Below are 24758 nucleotides of genomic sequence, written 5' to 3'. Positions count from 1 at the left end.
ATGGTCGTAATAATTGGATCCATGGTCGTAATAACTGGAACCATGGTCGTAATAATTGGATCCATGTTCGTAATAACTGGATCCATAGTTGTAATAATTGGATCCATGGTCGTAATAATTGGATCCATGGTCGTAATAATTGGATCCATGGTCGTAATAATTGGATCCATGGTCGTAATAATTGGATCCATGGTCGTAATAACTGGAACCATGGTCAAATCTTTGTCAGACTTCACTTGTTTGATGAGAGTCCTGGCCTGAAGACGTCTCCAAGCTGAATTTAAGTCATAGCGCCACCTTTTGCTCACAGGAAGAAAGCCTGACAGAACAAACATCTTCCTAACACTGTGGTGTCTTTATGTTCTGTTGAGCAAAGTCATTGATGCTAAGTGTGCATTCTCGTGGAAACAGGAAGACGGCTTGTTCTGACAGGCAATCAGGTTCTTCATCAGCAATTAAAAGATGGACCACGATCGTGTTTCTAAAGACGCTAAGATCGCCTGTTGACATTAAATGGGAATTGAAGAATTCAATCCGGGCGCATATTTTCTGCTACGCAACATAGAACCGACTTCTTTCGCTGAATATCTTGCAACAGTCACTGTGCACTTTACCCATCACACGTTTAATACCCAAAATATCATCATCATCATCATCACCATCGTCATCACCATCACCACCTCAACAAGGCAGCTAGAACGCCGGGACATTGTTACGTAATATAGTTGACTCTGTTCGTCCATTTATTTCCATTTATTATGTATGATAAGTTTTCAGACTGACAGCATCTCCACCAGCGTTTCTGCTTCGTCAGGGCGGGTCGAGGGAGAAGGAGAGAGAGAGAGAGGAAACACCATGTACTCTCTTTGTGTCTCTCTCCCTCAGCTTCGTGCAATGAATCGAAGTGAAAGAGAGAAACATTAACGGCGAAAGGATGAAGAGTGAGAGAGGGGCGTGTAGCGGAGGGTGTCTGGCAGAGTATTTATAGCTGGAGGCATGAGGAGATAGAACGGCAGTGAAGACGAGAGTGACGGAGGTGCAGCCAGAGAGAGAGAGAGAGAGAGAGCGAGAGAGAGAGAGAAAGAAAGAGAGAGAAATCCAGACACAATAAGAGAAAGAGGACAAAGAGGAGGAGAGACAAGCACGGCGACGCCATGCTGAGGAGGAAGAGGAGTGTGTCCTTTGGAGGCTTTGGCTGGTGAGTGTGTATGTGTGTGCGTGTGTTTTGTTCTCTGATAAACGAGCGGATGAGCTCATCACTTCTCTGACTCACACACACTTTCAGGGTCTTTGAGTTCATTTCCAGTCCGAGTTGCACTCCTGTGACATCACAGTGACATCACCGTTGCATCAGTTCTCAGAGCTCTTCGGTTGAAATGTGATGTGGTGATTAAATCTAGATCAGGAACTCCGGAGTCCAGATTCAGAAACAACAACGGATCACTTTGCTGTTAAACGTTTGTAAAGGGAGTTCAGACGTTTATGCTGACTTGTGACACAATACGAGCAGTGTAAACAACGTCCTGATGCTTCAGTTGTCCGTCTTATTAAGGTAGTCAGACATTTCTGCATCGCATCTGATACATTTATTTACCCGATTCAATTTTTTTTTCTGTAAATGACAACCAAATGTCGGAAAAGATGACATATTTATTTATTTTATCTTAGTTATCTCTGTATTCATCTGAGAAAATGCTATTTTTGAATGTGAAAGTCTAAAAATGCAAAAAAAAAAAATCTTGTGTGTTATAACAATTCAGACACAAATTTGAAAAGAGAAGAAAAAAATCTTGATCCTTTTGTGCTCTGTGTTTTCTTTCACTAAAAAAAGGAATGAAGTGAACATCAAGTCAGAAGTTGTTTAACCATCAAGAACTGATGTTTCTGGGGAAGATTAAAAACCTCAGCGGAGCACAGCAACTTTTAGGAAGTTCTTCTTCTTCCTGTCCACTAGTTAGCTTAGCACGATGAATGGTAGTGGATGGGAAGTGTTAGCACAGCTCCATCTTGGCCTGCGTTAATCTAACAAGAGCTGTGTATAACACTTTTTAATTATATTAATTTTTCAAATGAAGAGACATTGTAGTGGTAGAATCAGACACGTAGCCGGAACTACTTTCCTGACTGGGCGCAGTGATTTGACGCAGCACCTCCAAAGCTCCATTGGAACTTGGGTCAACAGAACCAAACGTTTGCTGAGGACTAGAAGAGAGACTGCTGCTACCGATCATGAGGAGGAGGAGGAGGAGGATTCCTGCTGGACACACCAGCATCCTGGACCTGAGCTAGCTGGTGCTAACACTTCCCAGCCACTACCATTCATTGAGCTAAGCTAACTAGCATGGGTCTCAGCTCCCCAGAGAAGGGTCTCAGTCCTCTTGTCTGTCTCTGGAGATGACGGTCAATAAGAGACTTTTCCTGAAAGCTGTGGTGTTCTTTTTTAGTGACTTTGTTTTCCTTACTGCAGTTAAAGTTGGAGATGGGGAAAGTTAAAACGTGACCTATTTCAAATGGAGTTTGGATGGAAACTCGCCAGCTGCAGTAGATCAGTCAGTGGGAGCCACTTTTCCTCTCCACGGTCTGTCTTTGTTTACAGCCGATTGACCCGCAACCTGCAAACAGGTGGTTAATAAACAATGCTCTGTTTTCTCAGGAGTTTCAAAGGCTGTGCTACCTGACGGCCCGCTGCAACCTCACATATAATTCCACAAATCAACAGCACAAGCAGCGACTCTGGTGCAGGGGCTCGGTTCTCTCTCAGGGGACTATATTTCTTTTCCTCATTAGGAATGAGATGATGGATTCCACTGTCATGGGGGTATCGGCACTAGATGATTAGCCCAGCCTAGCATAAAGCCTGGCTGCGGGTTCCACAAAGGAACCAGTAGACATCAGGAGGTAAAATGCTCGATTGTGGGTTAACGTTTCAATAGAACACCACTGTTGAGGACATCAAGTCGACACACTGCGAGTTTTTGTGTAATTTAAACACCGTTAATAGACTATAAATGAGTGAGCAGATATGTTATGAGCCTCTGCCTCCTCTGAATTTTATTGTTTGGGCACCAAAGATATTTCACCAAAAAGAGAGATCATTTAGTATTCATTACTTTATTCCCCTGGATTTGTTGAACTCTTCCTCCTTCCACATCCCCCCATGTTCTTCTGCAAATTCTCCCTCCCCCATATCTATTTTCCTTTTATCCATTGTTAGCTCTGTCTACACGCCCTTTTTTAATTTCAGACTTACTTCTCATCTGCCACGCTTCCTTCTGTACTCCCCTTCTTCCCTTCCATACCTCCCTTTTTTTTTTTAGCTTCCCTATTCCTTTCAGGCAGTGTATTTTTCTTTTTCTTTTCTTACATACAACTATAGGCTTCCTTTCATATCTCCTTCTCGTCCCTGTATGTCCGTCCATACCTCTTACCTTCTTTAATCCCACACCTCCTTATTTCCTTTTCCTGCGTAGCTCCTCTTCACAACCCTTCATCTTCCCTTTTCCCTCCAGAAAAGCAATACATCTTTTCATAAGTCCCTCGAGACGCATGTGTTATACCTTTAATGTTCCCTTTAACACATCTTCACTTCATGTTGTTGGTTTTCCTCAGAATCTTATTTTAATAATTACCTTCTTATTTCCTATTGTGCTCTCAGATTAAGTTGAATAAATCTTAGCATTCTTTTTCCTTTAATCTCTTTATCTCTTTCCAGCATTTCAAGTATTTCACACCTTCCAAACCTTGCCCCCCCCCCCATACACCCTCCTCCCCTGCCATCATTCCAACACTCGAGCAGTAACCCCTCCCAGTTTACCTCGTGTCATTTCCTCAACACTCCGTCTTTCCGGCGCTTGATAGACTTGCGTGGTTGAATAATTCAGGAGCAGCTGCAGGAACCGGAGCTCCGTCTCACCTCCACTCATCCCTCCTTCAGCTCTCTTTCATTCCTCCAGTTGCATTTGATCAGCAGCTCTGCCTTTTATCTGCTTTTTAGTGAATGTTTACGTCCAATTTATCTCTTTAAGAGTATTCATGGTTTTCACTTTAATCCCATGACATTTACATTCGAGGTTTGTCTCAGACTGGTGCATCACAAATCGGTGGTGGACCCTGGTTGGTGGCTGGTAATCAATTTACCACGGGAATCACGTATGCGCTTCAGTCAGCCCCAGACGGGTTTGGCCTTCCTCATGTTTCATAGGTTCCACTGCCGTGATAAACCTAGAGGGAGGTGTCGTCATGAAAGGTGCGAGGAGGAGGTAAACGTTGTCCTGTTTCAGCTCTCATAACAAAAGCAACCAGTGGTAAGGGGCAGTGCACAATCCCAGTACTTGTGTCAAAGTGTAATTATTCCTAGTCATGCCAAGTGGAAGTATTCCAGTCAAAAGTTCACTTGAATAATTGACTAACCTTGAGGGACAATTCAGAACCAGACCTGGATCTGGTGATGTCATACTGGCCGAGATTTGTGCTGCCTGAGTCCTGAGTTCTGTCCAAGTACATAAAGTGTGATTGTACCAGCTTAAACCAAGTTTAAGTGATTCTTCAACCCAAAAAGGGTTATCTTACCTCTCAGGTACTCACAAATGTGTGTATTGAGCTCAGAAAGATGTTTTTTCTCCTCTGCATCACTTCTTTGCGACTGCAGAAAGGACAAAGAGACAGCCATGTGCACGTAGCTTGAAGCCAATGAGGAATGAGGGCGAATGACAGCAAAACTGTCCAAAAACATGGGTTTACCATCTCTCAAGTGCATCGGTTATGAGCCACGTCGTTTTTGAACTCTTGGATTTTAGATTAAAACAAACCAATTGAAACAGAACTCTTCAGGTTCGTGGCTACCATGGGGAAGTGCTATCAGCATTCGGTTGAGGCCACGTGCTTGCACATGATCAGTGTTGTGCGCGTACATTACTGAGCCTACAGCTGGATAAAGAAGGTTCCATTAGCTTCATGCTAAACATGCGTGGCTCTTCCTGCACTATGGTGAGTAAAGAAGTACACAGGGGGGAAAAAAACACGTTCAGGAGCTCAAGACACCTATTAATGTGTACTTGGATGGCAGGAAACACTTCCTGAGCAATGACCAAAGTTTGGGCTGTGGACGTTGCTGGCAGATAACTGAGATGGGATGTCGTCATCTGGTAACCAGTTATCATATACCAGCATCTGGTGGGTTACGAGGTCACATCCCAGCCAGCGTGTTCAGCCTTGGACTGCTGATGTGCCAAGAATGAAATCCTCCTCCGACCTGATTGGTCAGCAGTAGATTAGAATCCATGGTCAGTCAGATGTGGTAGTAACACGCGTCCTGAGTGACCTGGAGACATGTGGAGACGCATTGTAATGATCGGTGTGTTCAAATTTAGAGCTGCTCAGGACACGTGTGGAAACGTGTGTGTGTGTGTGTGTGTGTGTGTGTGTGTGTGTGTGTGTGTGCAGATTTAGCTGCATTAATGTCTTATTTATGACCTGTGGGAGCTGAGTTTCCAGAGTCATCACACAAGCTTTTAACATTCTCCCTCCCTTTCCACTTCTAACCCCCCCCCCCCCCCCCCCCATCGCCCGGTCTTTATTACTCCCTCTCCTCGCCGCTCACTCAGCTTGTCTCACTGGATATTCTTGTCTGTTCTTGTTCGTACTGACTGATTTAGTTAAGGCACTACATCCATGACTGGCCGCTTCATCAGGAGACTTTGGAGGCTGATTTGTGGGCTTGAGGGAGCCCAAGATCCCAGAATGTATTGCACACCAGCAGGCAGCAGCATTTCTGTTGTTTTCATGTGATAGAATCTCAGATCTCTCCTGGTCTCAGTGATTAAATCTTCAGAGAGAAAAAAACCACTCACACCATGTATCTATCATTTCTTTGGATTAAGGGTGGAAAAAAAAGAATACATGAAACGCTACAGGATGTTTCTGTCAGGTTGTTTTCTCACCAAAAAGTCAGGCAAAGCGAGCTGCCTCTCGTCTTCTCTCCTCCATGTTTCTGTGCAAACACAAACGTCAACCGGAGGTGTTAATGTTTACAATCACGTTTAATATCCAACCTTCAAGCTCAGTTTCTTCTCTACAGGTTTCTGTTGCAACACCGACATTGAAGAGAGGTTGAAATCAAAATAATATTTTATATCTAATATGTTGGATTTTGGCAGTAACTTGCCGAACTCGGATCCCCCATCCATCTTTACGATTTTAAATTTACAATTTATGCGAACCAACTTACTGTCTGGCGTCATGTGATTATTCCCTCCGCCATGGAGGTCGTGTTTTTGGTGGTGTTCATCTGTCGGCGGGATTGCGTGAAACCATGAGGGTACAAACGAAGAACCCATGAACTTTGGGTCCGATGAGTCACAGCGCCACCTGGTGGTGATAGGAAATGACCTGTTCTACACGTCACCCTCCTTATGGGTCCACCGGATCGACTCAAGTGTGGTCAGCGTCACCGCCTCAAGAATGTGGTAATGGGTGACAGCGAAGACTGTGAGTTTGTGTTAAACTGCATTATTTATCCAAAGAACAGGAAACCGTCGTAACTGAACTCAACATGGTCTGGTCTTTTCCAGCCTGAAGAAATCTACAAGCTGAATTGAAGTCATAGCGCCACCTAGTGGTTCCAGGAAGTGATATTTGCACGTGACGTGTGTGGAGCTGCAGGGCTTTGCCAGCCGCTGCTGGGAGCTTCCCCAGCTTCAGTCTGTCACGTGTATATGGCATGAATGTGAACGTTGTCTGTTGCAAAGCTTTTGATCATCTTTGAATTTTTTAAACATTTTGTAGAGGAGACGTTTGATCCTGAAACTAAAGTCTGCTCTAATAACAGCAACATGTCTCCTGATGTCGGCTGCGGCGTCTTACGGCTGCTGGAGCTCTGCACTGTGATTAAATGGTGCTGCAGCACTTCAACAAATAGGCTTTTTATTGTCGTGAACCTCGGAGATCACACCTCCCGCTCACCCACGGTCACTAAGGTTAATAGAGTATGCAGAGGTCGATCTACTTGCCACCTCAGCCATGTCTTAATGCACTTCCTGTAATAGGAGTGTGCACGCGCAATAACAACATGTCTCTTTCTCTCTGCAGGATTGACAAGTCAACGGTCAGCGCTCTGAGAGCTCGGTGAGTGATGCTGTCAGTCACATGACACATTATTCTGAGGCAGCAGACAGAATCACATATTCATCCTCGGATCTGATTAAAACTCAGGCACGCTGGAGGCGCTGGAGAACCAAAGTTGAGGGTTTTGAATCAAATTAATGGTTGGTGAGAACGCCCAGAACCTATTTGCTAACGATGGGAAAGGCCTATGATTGAGGTGACTCAACTGGACATTGGATCCACTGGATAGTTGAATCCGGCATGAGGATAGTGTGTGTGTGTGTGTGTGTGTGTGTGTGTGTGTGTGTGTGTGTGTGTGTGTGTGTGTGTGTGTGCTGCTATCCTCCCTCCAGTACATTGATAGGTATTGATATTGATTTGTCATGTCTGAGTGCGGAGCATCAAGCACACAACCCTTAAATACTGGTTTCCTGAATGGAGTCTGGTACAGAGATACAGTCCTCATGTTGAAACGTTTTACTCTGAGTCAGTGATGCGATCAATCTAATTACTGAGTATCAACACTTGGCCGGATGTTTCCATTGATTTCTCAGGAAATGTTTCATGCACCCTGGTGGTTTTCACATTTGCTACATTCACGGGTCGTGTTCCCCCCTGGAAATCTGCAGAAACATAAGGAGGATAGAAACCTGCTCACGGTCGTTAACACCACACTGTTTATATCCTGTTAAAAATGACGCAGAGGTTATCTGGAAGGATACGATGCCACGAAGGTGCATTCATTTTCACTGCAACTTCACTTCACGCCATCACTGTGCTCAACTATAAATCAGCAGGTTTGCTTCTCCTCCTCTCGCTGTGTTCTCTCAATATTCCCGCGTTGCTCCATCTGCCTCCCTCTCTCTCTCTCTGAGCGATTAAGGCGCCATAATCCCAATGGCGTTAGAGAGAGGAGAGAGAGAGAGAGAGAGAGAGAGAGAGAGAGGAGGAGGAGGGCTGATATCAGACGGAGATGCTCAGTAACCGACGGCAACGCAACAATGCCACACGACCACTGGTGAGTCTGGCATTTCCCTCTGTGTGTGCGTGTGTGTGCGTGCGCGCATGCGTGTGGTCTGCAGTGTTTCGTGCATTTGAAAGTAATTTTGGTGATATGGGAGAGGACGATGCGTTCAGGTGTTCATTGTAATGTTTGATAAACGTGACTCTCATATTTGTGTGAAATGAACCACACAGTCCGTAAGAACTTAAACTAGTTCATCCGTGAGGCCGATTCACCTGCAGGCTTGGTTTTTTGCTTTTTTGTTGATCCTGCAGCACCGTGTTAGCTCACGTTTCCATTATCACACAAATCTTTTAAGCATATATGTGTGTGTGTGTGTGTTTGTGTGTGTGTGTGTGTGTGTGTGTGTGTGTGTGTGTGCGTGCATGTTATCCTTCTGTCTAGAAACACAAGCCAGCATCATCTTCCCTCCTGCTGCTACTCTTGTTGTTTATGATGCGGTTGTTCTGTGTGTGTGTGTGTGTGTGTGTGTGTGTGTGTGTGTGTGTGTGTGTGTGTGTGTGTGTGTGTGTGTGTGTGTGCGGAGGATGTACCTGCAGGTGGAAAAGATTCACAAAAGTTGTATTTTTGTTAGCTGCTGTACGTGGCTGCTTGTCTTCCTTAAAAATAGAAAAAACAGATTGGAGGAAAATGTGATGTAACGTCTTTTCTCCTTCGGCGCATTTACACGTCGATGTGGTGCCTGTCCGTTTAAAACTGGACCTTTAAAGAACACCTTAGACTGAGTGAAATCGTGGTTTTCCAAGACGGACTAACACACCTTGACAATATGGTTGACGATTGATTTTCTCCAGCAAGTTTATGTGCCAATTGCCTCAAACTGGCCTGGTATTCTGCACGTGCTCTGTTTGTCCTGGTGCGGCTGTAAAGGAGGCAAACTGCCACCGAGTGTTGCAGAGTTGGACGTACTTGTGTTAGTTAGTTAGTAAATTGACTATCGTGTACTGGGGCAATGACAGTTGTCTCCACAAATGGCTGTGGCTGAGATAGCAACTTCAAACCCACTGGTGAAATATCTCTTTTCTTCTGATGATGACATATTTTCTTGTTATCCTTGTAAAAAAAAAAAAAAATTCTCGTGAATCAGTGACTGAGATTTTGTAGCTGTGTCGTATTCTCACCGCACATCCCTGTGATGGGGCCTGCCGTGCGCCTGGTTAGCGCCCCAGGATGAGAGGATCCTCAGTGTTTTCGGACACATTATTAAAGTTAGAGGGCACTTTTCAAACTCAACGCCAACAGAGTGACGTTAAAACATCACGCCGAAGCACTCAGGTGGAATTTGTGGCATTGAGAGTTTAAGATCTTCAGATATGCGTCCATGAGTAGGAGTGATTGTTGAGCTCTGACAGCTCGTCGTGCTCACGGCGATGGCGCTCATCATGAACTGCATCTGACTGGACATCAAATTACATTGAGCCTCAGTTTTCTGTCAAATCAACTTGTTTGTGATGAGATGTGTTGCATTGTGGGAATGACCTGAAGGACTGATATCAGTGTATCATGTAAATGTGTGTGTATGTGTGTGTGTGTGTGTGTTTGATGACATCAGCTGTGACACGCAGCTGTCAGCGGCGTTAATGAGCCAGCTGAGTGTCGGGTTAAAAGTGAACTGTTTCTGTTTTGAAATGATGCTTTCTGACACACACACGCACACACACACGCACACACACACACACACACGCACGCACGCACACACACACACACCCCTAAAACAGAAGAGATGGCAATGATTTTCATCTTTTTGACTGTTTAGGTTTTTTAACTCTGAGTTACATGTTTTAACTTTACTACCATGAACGGTGGACGCCAGCCTGCTGTACCTCACACTCACTGACTTCATAGGAAATACAGACAGGGAATGTCCGCGTCTCCTCGCTGTATGAGAACATGAAGCCAGTCCTGCATCCCAGCTGCCTTGCCCTGGTGACATCATTTGGAATCAAGGTCAGACAAGTCATTGGGGGGGCACAGCTGTGGTGTCAGGGTCCTGCCCATTGGTCCGTTTTCTGCCTGTTTTTGATGAACGATACTTCCCTCAGAACAGCTGTCAATCAAGATGTAACACCATTTTTTTTTTTATAAAATCAAAAAAATATCAGAAAACGATCATTTGAACGCAACACTGTGATATGAAATACTTCAAATAACAGAATCCATTTTGTGTTTTTGTTCTTCGTTTCCACCTGCAAGGGGGCGGGATTAGTGACAGGTGTTATTGAGCATTTTGGCCAGTGGGGAAGCTGCTCTGGGCTTCAAACAGCTTCATGTTTTGATGAGTCCTCACTCTGAACAGAACATAAACCCAGATCCAACTTGAACCAAGTTCCAACCTTCAAACTGACCTTGAAGTTGACAAGGACCTCACTAGTTTGGTCTAAGGTCTGACTGGTCCTCAGAAATCCATCCATCCATTGTCTTCCGCTTATTCCTATTGGGGTGGAGCCTATCCCAACGTCAACGGGCGAGAGGCGGGGTTCACCCTGGACAGGTCGCCAGTCCATTGCAGGGCCAACATAGAGAGACAAACAACCATTCACACTCACAGCCATACCTACGGTCAATTTAGAGCATCAATCAGCCTCGTCCACAATTGCATGTCTTTGGATGGTAGGAAGAAGCTGGAGTACCAGAGAGAACCCACGGGCACGGGGAGAACATGGAGACTCCACACAGAAAGATCCCGTGCCCGAGCTGGGACTCAAACCCAGAACCTTCTTGCTCTGAGAGGACAGTGCTGACCACTGCACCACCGTGCAGCCCTCAGAGATACAGCTGAATGACAAATGGCCCCTTGCTGAGTGACCTTTTCCATCCCTGCGGGTTGCTTGTCATCTCCTTCTTGTCTCCATGACCTTTTTCTTGGTTCCTTGCAGTTTTAATGGGTCTGTGTGTGTCTGGCACCAACACATCGACGGACGACTGAGGACAGAGAGATCAGGGGTTTTTTTGCCTCCGAGATGAAGATTATGTCCCGAGATTTAAACCTCCTCTGTCAGAGGCTGAACTTGTTATCAGCATGACCCTGTCGTGTGTGTATGGAGCTTGTCTTCATGGCCTTTGGAGCTTTGTCATGTGGTCATTTGTGGTGGCTTTTGAGAGGATTGTACGTGTGTGGTGTTACTCTCTGGTGTGGGCGTGTAACACGATTTTGAATTTTGTCTGAATTCTTAAAAGAAAACGCTGCATGAACCATATTCCCAGTGGAGATCTTGTTTGGCCCTGACAAACATGGGCGGCTTTTGTGGAAGATGTCGACCTTTTCCACACGTTTCTCCAGCACTCAGACAGAAGGACAATATTAAAGTGATCCTTGACCCAAGAAGTGTGTTCAGTCTTTCAAGTACTCACATGCTCTCAGAGATTGTTTTTCCACTCCTGCATCACTTCTTTGTGCCTCCAGACTGAAGAAAGAAGCAGCCATTTATATTTAGCTTGAGGCTAATCGAGACTGACGGCTGAAAACAAATAAAACTGTCCAAAAACGACATTTTACAAATCCCTCAGTGCCTCGTCCGGTATAATCCGTGTCTTCTTTATCCAGGCTTATGCTCAGTATCCAACAAAGACTTGATTAAAGATGAGGACTAACTAGAAAACTCCCGGTTTGGTGCTTGTTCACAGTCCTGCAGAGGACGACCAGCTGGTGCATTCAGCTGAACCAAACCCACTCGCGCTCACCCGCTTGAATTTGGGGTGATCTAACGCTTTAAAGCTTTTCAGTGACTCAATGTAACCAGCCTGCGTGAGGAATTAAGGAACCACTGAAATATCTGAGTTATGCTTTTGTGTTTAAGTCACTCGAACATCCAAAACCCAAACTGCTGCCCTGCTTACTCTCCCTTTCCATCTCTTGCTCTCTTGTTTTCTCCCCGGTTATTTTTACGTCTGCCCTCACACCATCACACAAGGTCATTAACCTCCCCGCTCGGCCGCCGGCCCTCTGGCTGTTCCACTTTTATCTTTTTTCACCGAAAATGTCACTTTAGTGCACTTGAATTCATGAGGGACACTGGAGGGAGAGCAGAGGAACGAAGGGGATGCATTTTAATAAAACACAAGAAAGACACTGTTCTTGTTTTTTAGTCACTGGGTTTACATGCACAGTTATCGTTGCTATAGTTACAGCTCGATTAGGTCATTTCTGGGATGACTGTCGTCCTCGTGTACATTAACTGGGAAGAACTGGTTCATTTAGGTCAGTTTGTCCTCTGCAACGCAAGGCGGCAGTCAGACTTTCTCCCAGTCCACCTTTTGTTTCTTAAACTAAACAAGTTAACCTGTCGAGAGGTGAACTTGGACTTAAAGACTGTCAGAGAAAAGTAGAACTCCTTCAAGAATAAGACCTTTTTTTTAGGGAAAGTCTTTTATTGTCCATTTTCCCCAGAGTCAGATAGGAAGAAAGAGAGCCCTCTCTCCAGAGCTGAAACCCACGCTAGTTAGCTTAGCAGTGCTATGTATAACATCCATTGTGAACTAACAATTTAGAAAGAGGAGACTCTGTAATAGTAGAATCAGATGAACAGAAACAGAACTGCTTTCCTGACTGGGCGCAGTGATTTGACGCAGCACCTCCAAAGCTCCATTGGAACTTGGGCCGAAATCAAATGTTTGTTGAGGACTAGAGGAGCGACTGCTGCGACTGATCATGGCTGACTTTGTAAAGGAGGATGAGGAGGATTACTGGTGGACTCCTGAACCTGATACTCGAGTTGATACTGAGTTTAGACATCCGACTAAACCTGGATAGATGTATGTGTGTGTGTGTGTGTGTGTGTGTGTGTGTGTGTGTTTGTGTGTGTGTGTGCGCACGCGCACGCGAATAATCTTGTGTGTCCCTGACAGATTGGGCCGCTATGTTTTGAGACACACTCATCACTCCACTGTGACAAATATGATGATGATGTGTGGCTCTTAGATTAATCTCGACACACACACACATACACGTGCACACACACAACCGTATACACACGCACACAAAAATAAACACATACACGTGTGCACACGCAACCGTATACACACACACACATGTACACACACACACGGTGCAGGAGTTGGATTATATTGCTTTGTTGCCATTTTATGCGTCTTAAAAACGTGGGTTGCCAATAAGTGTCTAAAAGATACTTCAGAGCTTGTGGAGGGCAATAAAGGTTGGAGGAACCATGGAGATGATCACTTCCTGTTGGTGGAGGAACCATGGAGATGATCACTTCCTGTTGGTGGAGGAACCATGAAGATGATCACTTCCTGTTGGTGGAGGAACCATGGAGATGATCACTTCGTGTTGGTGGAGGAACCGTAGAGATGATCACTTCCTGTTGGTGGAGGAACCGTAGAGATGATCGCTTCCTGTTGGTGGAGGAACCGTGGAGATGATCGCTTCCTGTTGGTGGAGGAACCGTAGAGATGATCGCTTCCTGTTGGTGGAGGAACCGTAGAGATGATCGCTACCTGTTGGTGGAGGAACCGTGGAGATGATCGCTTCCTGTTGGTGGAGGAACCGTGGAGATGATCGCTTCCTGTTGGTGGAGGAACCGTGGAGATGATCGCTTCCTGTTGGTGGAGGAACCGTGAAGATGATCACTTCCTGTTGGTGGAGGAACCGTGAAGATGATCGCTTCCTGTTGGTGGAGGAACCGTGGAGATGATCGCTTCCTGTTGGTGGAGGAACCGTGGAGATGATCGCTTCCTGTTGGTGGAGGAACCGCAGAGATGATCGCTTCCTGTTGGTGGAGGAACCGTAGAGATGATCGCTTCCTGTTGGTGGAGGAACCGTGGAGATGATCACTTCCTGTTGGTGGAGGAACCGTGGAGATGATCGCTTCCTGTTGGTGGAGGAACCGTGGAGATGATCGCTTCCTGTTGGTGGAGGAACCGTGGAGATGATCGCTTCCTGTTGGTGGAGGAACCGTGGAGATGATCGCTTCCTGTTGGTGGAGGAACCGTGGAGATGATCGCTTCCTGTTGGTGGAGGAACCGTGGAGATGATCGCTTCCTGTTGGTGGAGGAACCGTGGAGATGATCGCTTCCTGTTGGTGGAGGAACCGTGGAGATGATCGCTTCCTGTTGGTGGAGGAACTGTGGAGATGATCGCTTCCTGTTGGTGGAGGAACTGTGGAGATGATCACTTCCTGTTGGTGGAGGAACTGTGGAGATGATCACTTTCTGTTGGACTACAAACGTACCTCATCCCTGATGTGCTGGTCCACTCTACGTGAGACTGGTGAAGAAGTGACGACTTTGGCAATAAAGGGAGTCAAAACTGAAACACTGTACTAGTAACTAGTAACACGAGTACCTGCTACTTTCCAGCACTGCCACCGGCTGACCGAACTGCAAACACGTCACATGAGTCCCAAACTGTTTTGACCCTCAGCTGAGAGGTGGACTCATGAGATCTCCTGACAATCTGTGAGGCGGTGTCAGAGAAGAGTGGACAAATGAGACATTCCTTCCTGTCCGGCTTTAACTTGCAAGTGACTTGCTATTGCGCTCGTGGTACAAAGTGATACTACAACACGAGACGGGGAGGTACTACAGGCTGCAGTCGTGTCACCGGGTCAGAACCAGCCAGATTCACGCTGTCCACCTTCATCTGTTCAGAAACCCATGATTGATTCTTGGTTGTTTGTCTTCCCAGCAAACAGGAGCTCCTGGCTGTCTCCAATGGCCCTGACGCTGAGTGCCCGCCCTCGCCCCCCCGCACCGCACCTCCCACCATGAAGGTAAAATGCGTACCCCCCCCCTCAAAAAAAAGTATTTCTAATTTCTTAGTTCATACTTTTCCACAACTTGATTTATTTACTGTCATTAAATCACAGTCAATGATGTCCTAGACTCAGGTAGATGGCAGTGGCAGCCTGAAGGTTAGAGAAGCACGCCATGGTGACCGGAGAGCCGCTGGTTCAATCCCCAGCACCTGCAGGAATAAATCCCCCTCCCTTCGTTGGCGCCACTCGATTGTCTGTCACATAGTGAGACAAAATTGGCTTTGCAAGTAAAGTAAGCACATCAAATAAAGACAAAAGAATCCCTCAGGACTCCAAGAAATCCAGAAATAATCAGTGTTGTGTGCAAAAGTGCAGTTTAAAAAAGTAGTACAAATCTGCATATCCTTATTTGGAAATTTGCTATCGGAATAAAAGAGTTCCTGTGCGAGGGACATTTGGCTGAAGGTGCGCAGAAGCGGCCGACTGGTGGGAGGATCTGGAAGAAACGGTTGTTCTACTGCCTCCAGGTGTGAATGTGATCCTGCAGAAAGAGAGCAAACAAAGTTCACCTCACAGTTTCCTGCGAATACATAAAAGCACAGAATAAAATGTGGGACTTGCAAGGAGAGCCGGCAGCAGCAGAAGCAGCTCCTCTCCTCTCCAGGTGAGCTTCAGAGTGATTAAGAATATAGATGAAGTAGAAAGAGAAGAATTGTACGTTACACCGCGGCATCAGAACGCTTTTGTTCCCACACTGGCTTTGATTTGAAACTCCATCCAGATTTGTTTTCTGAACCTGATTTTAACCCTTAAATAATCACAGACGAGCCCAAACGATGTGTTCAAGCGAAGCAGCACTGACTCTTGTCTCTCGTCTGTCTCTGTCTCCAGTCGGCTCATTTCTTTGACATGATGGACAAGATGGAGGTAAGGACTTCATTATTCACACCCGCTGTCGTGAAGGGATGTTTTTCAGAGGGTACAAACAAATAATACAGACTATGAATCATGCAGCTCTGATGGATTCATTGATGAAGTGATGAACTCGACCGTGGAAATGTCTCAGTGAATGTGTGATGTTCCTGTCGTTCTTGTAAATGCTGAGCCGGTGAGGCTGGAATCATCTCCCCGTGACCCTCAGAACCCAAGTTTCTGGCTCGTCCTGTCACACGTTCACTGACCGGTCGCCGTGTTACGTGTCAGAGAAATATTTTAGAAAAGAAAAAAAGAGAAATCGTCTATTATAGAAAAATATTTGTGGATTTGAAATCTTGCATGCAGCAACAATCCAACGTCAGAAGGACGTCACCGAGTCGAAGCTGAACTCAAAATCATTTAACTCAACGTTTTCTTGACATCAAACTCCAGCACTTCAGCAAAATATCAATGTGCAAAGACAAGAAAGTCTTTCTGGACGTTAACATGGTGACGTTTGAGGGGCAAAGTACCAGGTTGGTCACGTCCGTGGTGAAACATCACGATGCACCATGTCCCGGGGGGTGGAGGTGAGCTCGCTCCGACAGCAACCTCCAGTTGTCTCACTCACCCCAGAAGACGCCGGCAAAAGGGACTCACATCCCTGCCAGGTCAACGTGCAACAACCCAGCAGAAGGGCGGCGTTTAAATTAGGATGCTCTGATGGCGGAGAGCTCAGTGGGGGTGGCTGTCCGCCGTCAACCACAGCACCAACTTACGCTGTCGTCGAGAGTCTTGGTCTAGTCGACTCCGTCCTTCATCAGCACCTTCGTGGCAGCTGGTCGGGTCTCTGAAGCCTCCCAATCATCCAGCACGAGTGTTAAAACCTTAACAAGCCCATCAGCTGTTACTCAGAAACCTGAACCTCGGGGAGGAGACGCGCTGAGGGATTTAACGCTGTCGTCTGTGATGCAGCAGGTGCCAGAAGCTGCTGAGATGAAGACCATCCCTCAGAGACAGAAGGCACGTCTGTCCATCTGTCCGTCCTCATGTCCATCACCATTCACGCCGTGAAGCAGCATCTCAGGATTTTAGTTTTTCATCACCAATGACGACAGTGTACTTCTAAGTCATTTTCTGGAGCTTTTAAACAAACGCATGTAATAGAAGGAGGTCATGGCTTTAGAACATCCGCAAGCACTGATAAATAGGATTCAAACTAATCAGAAACGGCTCTCATAGAGAATCTTTTTATTCAGAAAAGCTCGTGTTATTGAACGACATAGACAACCTGGAGCGGAGAGAAACAGAGTTTATCTGTGCAAGTAATGAGCTTAAGAACAGTTCCAGCGTACTTGAAGACACGAGACTATAAAGTGTCAGACACTGAAGTACATTAAAATATGACGTGATAAAATCCACTTTGCTTCACTGGACAACTGTTGAGAATCAGACTGACCTTCGGTCCAGAACCACCCAGCTGGGTTTTAAGGAGTACAAATGCTGTGTGTACTTAGCTGCTTTCATGTTCATGACCATCACCGTCGTGTGTGTGTGCTCATTTATTCTAGTGTGTGTGTGTGTGTGTGTGTGTGCTCATTTATTCGAGTGTGTGTGTGTGCTCATTTATTCGAGTGTGTGTGTGTGTGTGTGTGTGTAAGACAACGTTTATTTTAACGTGTGTGTGTGTGTGCACGTTTATATTATGAAGTATGTGCCTGCATGTATATTCTGACACGTGTGTGTGTGTGTGCGTGCGTGCGTGCGTGCGCATGTTTATTCGGATGTGTGTGTGTGTGTGTGTGTGTTTTTTTCTGATGTGTGTGTGACGGCTGTGTCTCCCTCCAACAGGACGACTACATTCCTTATCCGAGGATTGATGAGGTGAGAACGTTTCCTCATGTCACCTCACATGAAGTCTTTGATGGGAGGCATCCCGTACACATCTCAACTGTGTGTGTGTGTGTGTGTGTGTGTGTGCGTGCGTGTGTGCGTGTGTGCAGGTGTTAGAGAGGGGGGGTCCCTACCCTCAGGTCATCCTGCCTGAATTTGGGGGTTACTGGATCGAGGACCCTGAGGCTCCTCCTCCCACCTCGGTGGAGACCAGGGAGGAGGAAGAAGAGGATGAGGAGCACAGAGGAGGAGCTCAGGACACACCTGCAGGGGATTATGGGTACCACCTGGACGACGTCAATGAGGCTGCGCGAGCGTACAGGAAGCACTTCTTGGGCAAGGTGAGAATTTAGAAACCTTCATCCCACCTCTTTTTGGCTGACAGGTCTTCCTTCTCCCCCACCTGAGTAAACCTTCCTGCTCTGTTCTTCTGTTAATGTTCTTTTGCCAAATACCAACACTGTCCTCCTCGTCAGTCCTCGCGGTGACTCATCACCAGGTTCTGAAGGTGTTGGTTGGTTCTGTTGGATCTGACTAAAACATTATAAAAGAAAAGCTCAGAGTTGTTCAATTCACAGTAGCAGTGTGACCTTTGACCCCCCTCCCTCGCTCTCTCTCTCTCTCTCTTTCTCTCTCGCTCTCTCTCTCTCTCAGGAACATTTAAACTTCTCTTGCTCAGCCAGCAGTGTGGGAAACCTGCTCGTGTCAGTGAGACATGAAGAGGAGCAGCAGCAGGAGCGCCTCCACGTCATCATCAGGTACCCGCCCCCGCAAGCCCTCAACAGGAACCTGCTGCAGGGTCTAACGGCCAGCAGGGGGCGAGTGCACCCGTCAATGAGCCAACCTCTTTCATCATTAACGATCTTAGCTGATGGTCTCTGTTCGTCCTTAGTCTTCCTCACTGTGGCAGGTAGTTAAGTTTGAGCATTTTGGTCCCAGTCAGCAAAAAACAGAGTGTAAGGCAGTTGTTGTTTTTTTAAAAGGGTTGTCATGGAAATATTCAGTGACTGTGACCAGAAAATATTGAGAACAGGATGTCTCTTGCTTCTCATGAGTGCTGCTTGTTAACTTGATATGAACGTCAATATTCCAGTTTTTCAAGGTCATGACATCAGATCAATTGACGAAGAACAAAACTGTATTTACTTTGTTTATTTCACCCCAATGACACATTTAATGTTGCGTTTGTCTCTCTGTCTCATTCACTTTTCACGGTGATGGATTTCGTCTGTCCCTTCAGATCTCGAGTGAAGAGCATCTATCACCGACTGTCTCTGACCGAACTGCCAGACATCCCCAGTGTACCAGAGCTAGCTAAGGTACACACATGCGCGCGCGCACACACACACACACACACACACACACACACACACACACACGCTGAACTGAAGAATACAGTGTTTTGCTACTTTGTCTGTCTCTCGTCTTGCAGTTGCTGTGTGAGGAAGCAGCAGGTTTACGTTTCAGTCCCGTCCTCTACCCGAAGGTGAGCTCAAACAACCTCCACACAAACGACAACATCTTCATTTTTCTGCTGGATGTCAGAATTTTATTATTTTTTTCTGTCTCTAGGCGTCTCAGCTGATCATCAACTACGACGAGCACGAAATGAACAACACCTTCAAGTTTGGAGTCATCTTCCAGCGATTTGGACAGGTATCATGTCAGCGAGGAGACATTTGTGTTGTTCATTCATTTATTTGTCTATGCGAAACGAACCTGCTTTTATGTTTATCAAAGGTCTAGTTTCAATTGGACAAACACAACAAATCAGTTACTAACATTCCCTGTGATGGCGTCTTTGTCTCCATCAGGTGTCGGAGGAGGAGCTGTTCAGGAACAACGAGGAGACGCCAGCCTTCGTCGAGTTCCTGCAGCTGCTGGGAGACACGGTGGAGCTGCAGGACTTCAAAGGGTCAGTGCTTCTTTAGAAACACAGCTTTGATGTTCAAGTTTGAATCCTTTCTCTGTGCCTCGCGCTCGTGCCTGCGGCGGGGGGGGGGGGCACATACATTTATATGACATACTGACATTCAATTGACCTTCACCTGAGTGAGAATAAACAATCATCGGATTACGACGTGGAGAGTTTGTCCCACCTGCCGCCGGGTGGCGCTCATTTAACATGTGGCAGCGCTCGTGCTTCTACCTGGAGGTGGTCAGGATGGCGTTGAAAGGAGGGTGAAATACGACCCTTTCTGCTTTCTGTAACACCAAAGTCGTATTTGCCTTTTCATCCTTGATAAACTGTTCAAGATTTTTTTTTTTTTTTATATTTCAAAGAACTTTATCCCACATTGCGGAAAAATTACAACCTCCAAAAACAGAACATTTCAAGGTCATCAGACACGTTTAGAGTGTTTTACTCTCCCGTCTCTCAGAAGAACAGTCAGATCACAAGAAGAAATCTGTCTCTTTGCCACCAGAAAATTCAGGATATCAATGATTCTTTTAACTAAAATGACCTTTCACTGGTGTGTCAGTGTCGTCCAAGGATGTCCAGAGGTACTGACTCTGTCTCCCCCAGGTTTCGGGGGGGTCTGGATGTGTCCCATGGTCAGACTGGTTCTCAGTCTGTCTACACGGTCCACAGACAGCAAGAGATCATGTTCCACGTCTCCACCAAACTTCCCTTCACTGAGGGAGACGCACAGCAGGTTGGTATGGTCTCATTATTGGGTTGGGTTATTCCCAGACCCCTGACCCAACCTTCCAACTGGTAAATGGTAGAAATTGACCTCTTTGTTCAACTGGAATGCTCCAAAAGAGGAATCCTGGAATCCCCCAGGAAACCACAGTAGTGGCAGCTTGATCGCTGCCTACTGTGAACACTCAGAAGTGTCAAATACAACCATGAAAACCAGGATGAAGTCATCAGTTTAAAGATCCGATTCTTCTCCAGCTCCAGAGAAAACGCCACATAGGAAACGACATTGTCGCAGTGGTGTTCCAGGAGGTGGCTACGCCCTTCGTCCCCGATATGATCGCCTCCAACTTCCTCCACGCCTTCGTCATCGTGCAGGCGGAGGAACCGTGTTCCGTCAACACTTCCTATAAGGTACCCAGTGTTTCGACATTTTCCCGTTTCCTTATCACTGTTCTGTGTGTAGCGACGTCGCTAAGATGTGTCAGCTTGAAAGGTTCGTGCAAGTGGGAATTTGCTTTGATTACAAGAGGCAACACATTAAAAACATTCCTCTGTCACACTTAAAGGAGCACAACAACTTCTTTTGGGAACGTTTGTTAGGGAATGTCCATCACACCGACAGCCACAAAAGAAGATGGAGACTCTTCGCCTGGGAGCTGAGGCCCAATGAATGGTAGTGGGTGGAAAGTGCTAGCATAGCTCTGCCTTTTCCTGCATTAATACAACAAAGGTCGTTTATAACATTCATTGTGAAACGGTGTAAAATGAGTCATTGTAGTTTTGAATCATAAACATTGTTAGTTCAACTTTCCCGACTGGTGACTGGACTCCATGATTTAACGCAGCACCTCAAGAAAGAGCCAGTGCATTTGTTGTAGGAAACCTGGTAGAAAAGAGAGAAGGAATGTAGAAGCTTGTGGATGTGGTGATGCCAGGAACCCATGTGTGTGATTGACAGGTGTCTGTCACAGCACGGGAAGATGTACCTCATTTTGGCCCACCCCTCCCGAACCCAGCCGTCTTCAAGAAGGTGAGACGTCAATGTAAAGAGTCAGGTGACCTACTGATCATGTTCACACGTGCACTTGTTCCTGCAATGCTGGCATTTCTGTCCCTGTGGGGCACAACTGGTTCAGCACCAGCTAACCCTTCTGGTGCTATTAAAACACCGACACCATGGTTAGATTTCCAGCCGTACCGGCAGTGTTGTTCAAATATCTTTGCAATAAATATCAGGTTGCCACCAGAAACATCAGCCACATTAGCAGCACCACAATGTTGAATTTTTATGATAATATTTGAAATAACTATCATATTAAATGTCCGGACTCCCACTTTCATGTTTTCCAGAGACTAGATTGTTTTAACTTTGACTTCCTGCCTTCCACGGTCTGCTCAGCATCAACACGCTAGCATGGCGGTGGACTGGTGTCTTACGTTGGTGAAGAACTTCATCTGACTGCAGAAATACATCTGAATCTGTCATCTATTCTTCAGGGTCCAGAGTTCAGGGAGTTTCTTCTCACAAAACTCATCAACGCAGAGCTGGCGTGCTACAAGAGCGACCGTTTTGCCAGACTTGAGGTAAAACTTACGTACCAAAAAACCAAAACAAAACATCTGTGAGCCTTATCTGCACGTCTGCTGGTTTGCAGCTCCATGATTGGATTTTCTTTTTTTTGGGGGGGGGGGTTTCATGTGTTTAGGAGCGAACGCGAGCTGCCCTGCTGGACTCGCTCCACGACGAGCTACAGAGACGCTCGCAGACCATGCTGGGACTGACGTCAGGTCTGGAGGAGGAGGGACGGGCTGAGAACGGACACGCCCATGGAGGTCTGCTGGAGTCAATCAAGGTGAGTACACATGGGGGTCATTCTACAAACAACAACAAAAATCATCGTGGTCGAGGGTCGTACCACCGTGGCCAAACCAAAGGTCACTGGTAGACGATACATCTCTGGATTAGAAATCATCGTCATCATCATCATCATGTGAATCACCCATTTAGCTACCTGGCATCATTCACTCCCATTTACTTTTCACATTATCCCACTCCCTGTCGCTAGAGGGCGCTATGATTTGACCCTTCCATCAAAGGCTCCGTCACCTACAGTGGAAAAAGTGAAGTGGGGGCGATCAACTGAACAAAGTCCTCTCTCTCTCTCTTTCTCTTAGAGGGCAATGCGAGGGCGAAGTGTCTCCATGGAGACCATGTCAAGGGGTGGGGCAGGTCTGCCCACCAGTCTGAGTGGGGGGGGTCTGGCTCACATCAGCGCTGAGGTAAGCAGAGGTCAGAGGATGAAGAGAGCGCCGCAGGAAGTCCCAAAAACTAGAAATAAGTTCTCGTTGATCATGGCCCCGCTCCCTTGTCTCAAGTCTGGAGTCTGGGTCACACCTCATACCTGAGATGCTAATTTACCGTTGCACTTCAAGTATTTTGTAGTTGTAGACTCCAATTCCTGTCACCACCAGGAATGACATCACCTTCATTCTGTCGTTCGTTAAGTTGACAGCAGATTGAATTTTAAGGAGAGGATTCATTGTTATATTGATGTGTGAAAACCTGACGCTTCCGTATTTCTCGTGAGCTCCGTCAGGATCAGGGTCTTTGCTGGTTTAGTAGCAGCTGATGTGTTTTGTGTGTTGGACGCCAGTATAATGTGAAATCTCCAGTGAAGAGACGATCTGGCATCTTCCCCCGCCTGCTGAGCGTGGACAGCCAAACGGAGAAACACAGTCAGAGAAGGTAACTCCTCCCCCTTGACCGCATGCTTCTGTCCAGAATTATGCGTGTTCCCTTTCCGTACGTCTCCCCCAGTGAGCAGAGCAGTTGCCAGGTGTATTCAGGTCCAGCTTCGGTGGTAACCAGTTAGTAATGGACTCTGTATCGTGAACTTGTCAGTCTCTTCGGGGAACAGAGGAGCTTCGACAGCTGCCAGCCAGCTCAGGAGGTGAGGTCAGAGGTGCCGTCCAATCCCAGCTCTCCGGAGGCAGGACAGCGGGACAGGTGTGTGTGTGTGTGTGTGTGTGTGTGTGTGTGTGTGTGTGTGTGTGTAATCTGCATCGAAAAAAAAAAAAAACCCAACAACTTTTAAATACTCTTTTTTTCAGGATTCACATGAAAAAGGAAAGCAGTAAAATCTCCAGATCAACATCCAGCACGTGCACCTTCAGCCTTCCTGCTGATGACGCTCATATGGTGAGAGATCACATGACATCACTGTTTCAAGATGAACGCGCTGTCACTGTAGTCTGTCACCAAAGTGGACGGCGTGCCCGACTTGCGGGGATCCCACGGTGGATAATTGAAGGATTTGTGGGGACTCTAAAGGAAGCCTCTAGCTGGGCTTGTGGGGACTCTGAGGGAAGAGATTCATCTGATGAGTGGGGACCTCAGAGGACGTTCTCACTCTGACTTGTGGGGACACTAAAGGAGATTATGAACCACGCTTGTGGGGGCATGGGAGTAACTGATTCACCTGACTTGTGGGGACACTAAAGGAGATTATGAACCACGCTTGTGGGGGCATGGGAGTAACTGATTCACCTGACTTGTGGGGACACTAAAGGAGATTATGAACCACGCTTGTGGGGGCATTGGAGTAACTGATTCACCTGACTTGTGGGGATTTGAAGTAGATAATGCATGAGAGTTGGGAAGGCCCTCAAGTGATTCAGGCAGCAGACCTGTGGGGAACCTAAAGTAGCTGACACGCATGACTCAGAGGGACCCAAAAGGAAGCGATGAACTGGATTTGTGGGGATCCTAAAGGGAAGATGCGCCTCATGGCAGAGGGCGTTTCTATTGGCAGATGGATCTGGGGATCCTCTACTCCCCTGTGTTAATGACCATATTTGTGTCGTCTCTGCGCGTCACCACCATTTCACACCTGTTTTCCGGGGTACATAAACAATGAAACATGAAAAGGAGAACGACTAAATCAATTATGTGATTAAATGTGGGACCGATGGGGAAAAGATGATGTCATCTTTGATGAGTGACCTTCTGAAGAGTGTCGTCTCTGTCTGTAGCTCGTCCACGCTGTGGCGGGGGAAGGTCAGAGTTCAAGTCCCCTCCTTGTCTGTCGCAGCCCCACAGGTTCATTTTAGCAACACATTGAGAAATACAACAAGATGATTCATGACGAACGAATCTCTGCGCTGATCCTGGTTTTTTCCCTTCTCTGCTTTCAGAAATGAAAAATAAAAACTCTCCCAGATCCAACCTCAAGTTCCGTTTTGACAAGTTGAGCCACTCTGCAGCCGTAAGTCCGTGTTCTTGTCCGAGCGCTCAAACTAAAGCTCGCTGATGGGCAGATGTAATGTTTTGCTCGTCTGTGTCATCAGCAGGGACACTAGACAGCGAGGACGGCAGAGGAAGGTCTGTGACGTGATGCCTGAACGCCGCTTTTTTTATTTACATTGATTCAATGTCATTCAGGGCTGTCACACTCACCTGGACGGA

The 24758-nt window shown here is 46.5% G+C and overlaps 1 protein-coding gene and 1 long non-coding RNA gene across 8 annotated transcripts in view; both read left to right on the top strand.

Moving 5' to 3' along the window:
• Positions 1–24758, top strand: part of LOC147248223 (rap1 GTPase-activating protein 2-like) — a 78398-nt gene that overhangs the window by 50016 nt on the left and 3624 nt on the right. Inside the window, exons 2-25 of one of the 7 annotated variants that reach the window (XM_086179338.1) lie at positions 886–1198; positions 7087–7122; positions 14769–14853; positions 15730–15765; positions 16729–16776; positions 17605–17637; positions 17757–17987; positions 18301–18404; positions 18887–18965; positions 19079–19132; positions 19219–19302; positions 19461–19561; positions 20174–20303; positions 20549–20704; positions 21252–21323; positions 21791–21877; positions 22000–22146; positions 22469–22573; positions 22948–23039; positions 23196–23300; positions 23405–23492; positions 24326–24350; positions 24488–24558; positions 24641–24674. In XM_086179338.1, the coding sequence (XP_086035464.1) occupies positions 1155–1198; positions 7087–7122; positions 14769–14853; positions 15730–15765; positions 16729–16776; positions 17605–17637; positions 17757–17987; positions 18301–18404; positions 18887–18965; positions 19079–19132; positions 19219–19302; positions 19461–19561; positions 20174–20303; positions 20549–20704; positions 21252–21323; positions 21791–21877; positions 22000–22146; positions 22469–22573; positions 22948–23039; positions 23196–23300; positions 23405–23492; positions 24326–24350; positions 24488–24558; positions 24641–24652 (2025 nt within the window). In that variant the 5' untranslated portion in view covers positions 886–1154 and the 3' untranslated portion in view covers positions 24653–24674. Of the gene's footprint in view, positions 1–710; positions 1199–7086; positions 7123–7957; positions 8120–14768; positions 14854–14964; positions 15131–15365; positions 15503–15729; positions 15766–16206; positions 16777–17604; positions 17638–17756; positions 17988–18300; positions 18405–18886; positions 18966–19078; positions 19133–19218; positions 19303–19460; positions 19562–20173; positions 20304–20548; positions 20705–21251; positions 21324–21790; positions 21878–21999; positions 22147–22468; positions 22574–22947; positions 23040–23195; positions 23301–23404; positions 23493–24325; positions 24393–24487; positions 24559–24640; positions 24675–24758 lie in introns of those variants that run through there. The other 6 variants (XM_086179337.1, XM_086179341.1, XM_086179339.1 and 3 more) reach the window with 6 other exon arrangements.
• On the top strand, positions 1866–3000 carry LOC147248224 (uncharacterized). Its single transcript, XR_015109277.1, has 3 exons — positions 1866–2292; positions 2468–2578; positions 2654–3000. It is a non-coding gene; the product is annotated as an uncharacterized LOC147248224 (long non-coding RNA).

This window comes from Aulostomus chinensis, chromosome 15 (assembly GCF_037954235.1).
Source record: "Aulostomus chinensis isolate RoL2024-O1b breed Wild chromosome 15, RoL_Achi_v1.0, whole genome shotgun sequence".
Taxonomy (NCBI): domain Eukaryota; kingdom Metazoa; phylum Chordata; class Actinopteri; order Syngnathiformes; family Aulostomidae; genus Aulostomus; species Aulostomus chinensis.
This window is presented reverse-complemented; position numbering and strand designations above follow the sequence as displayed.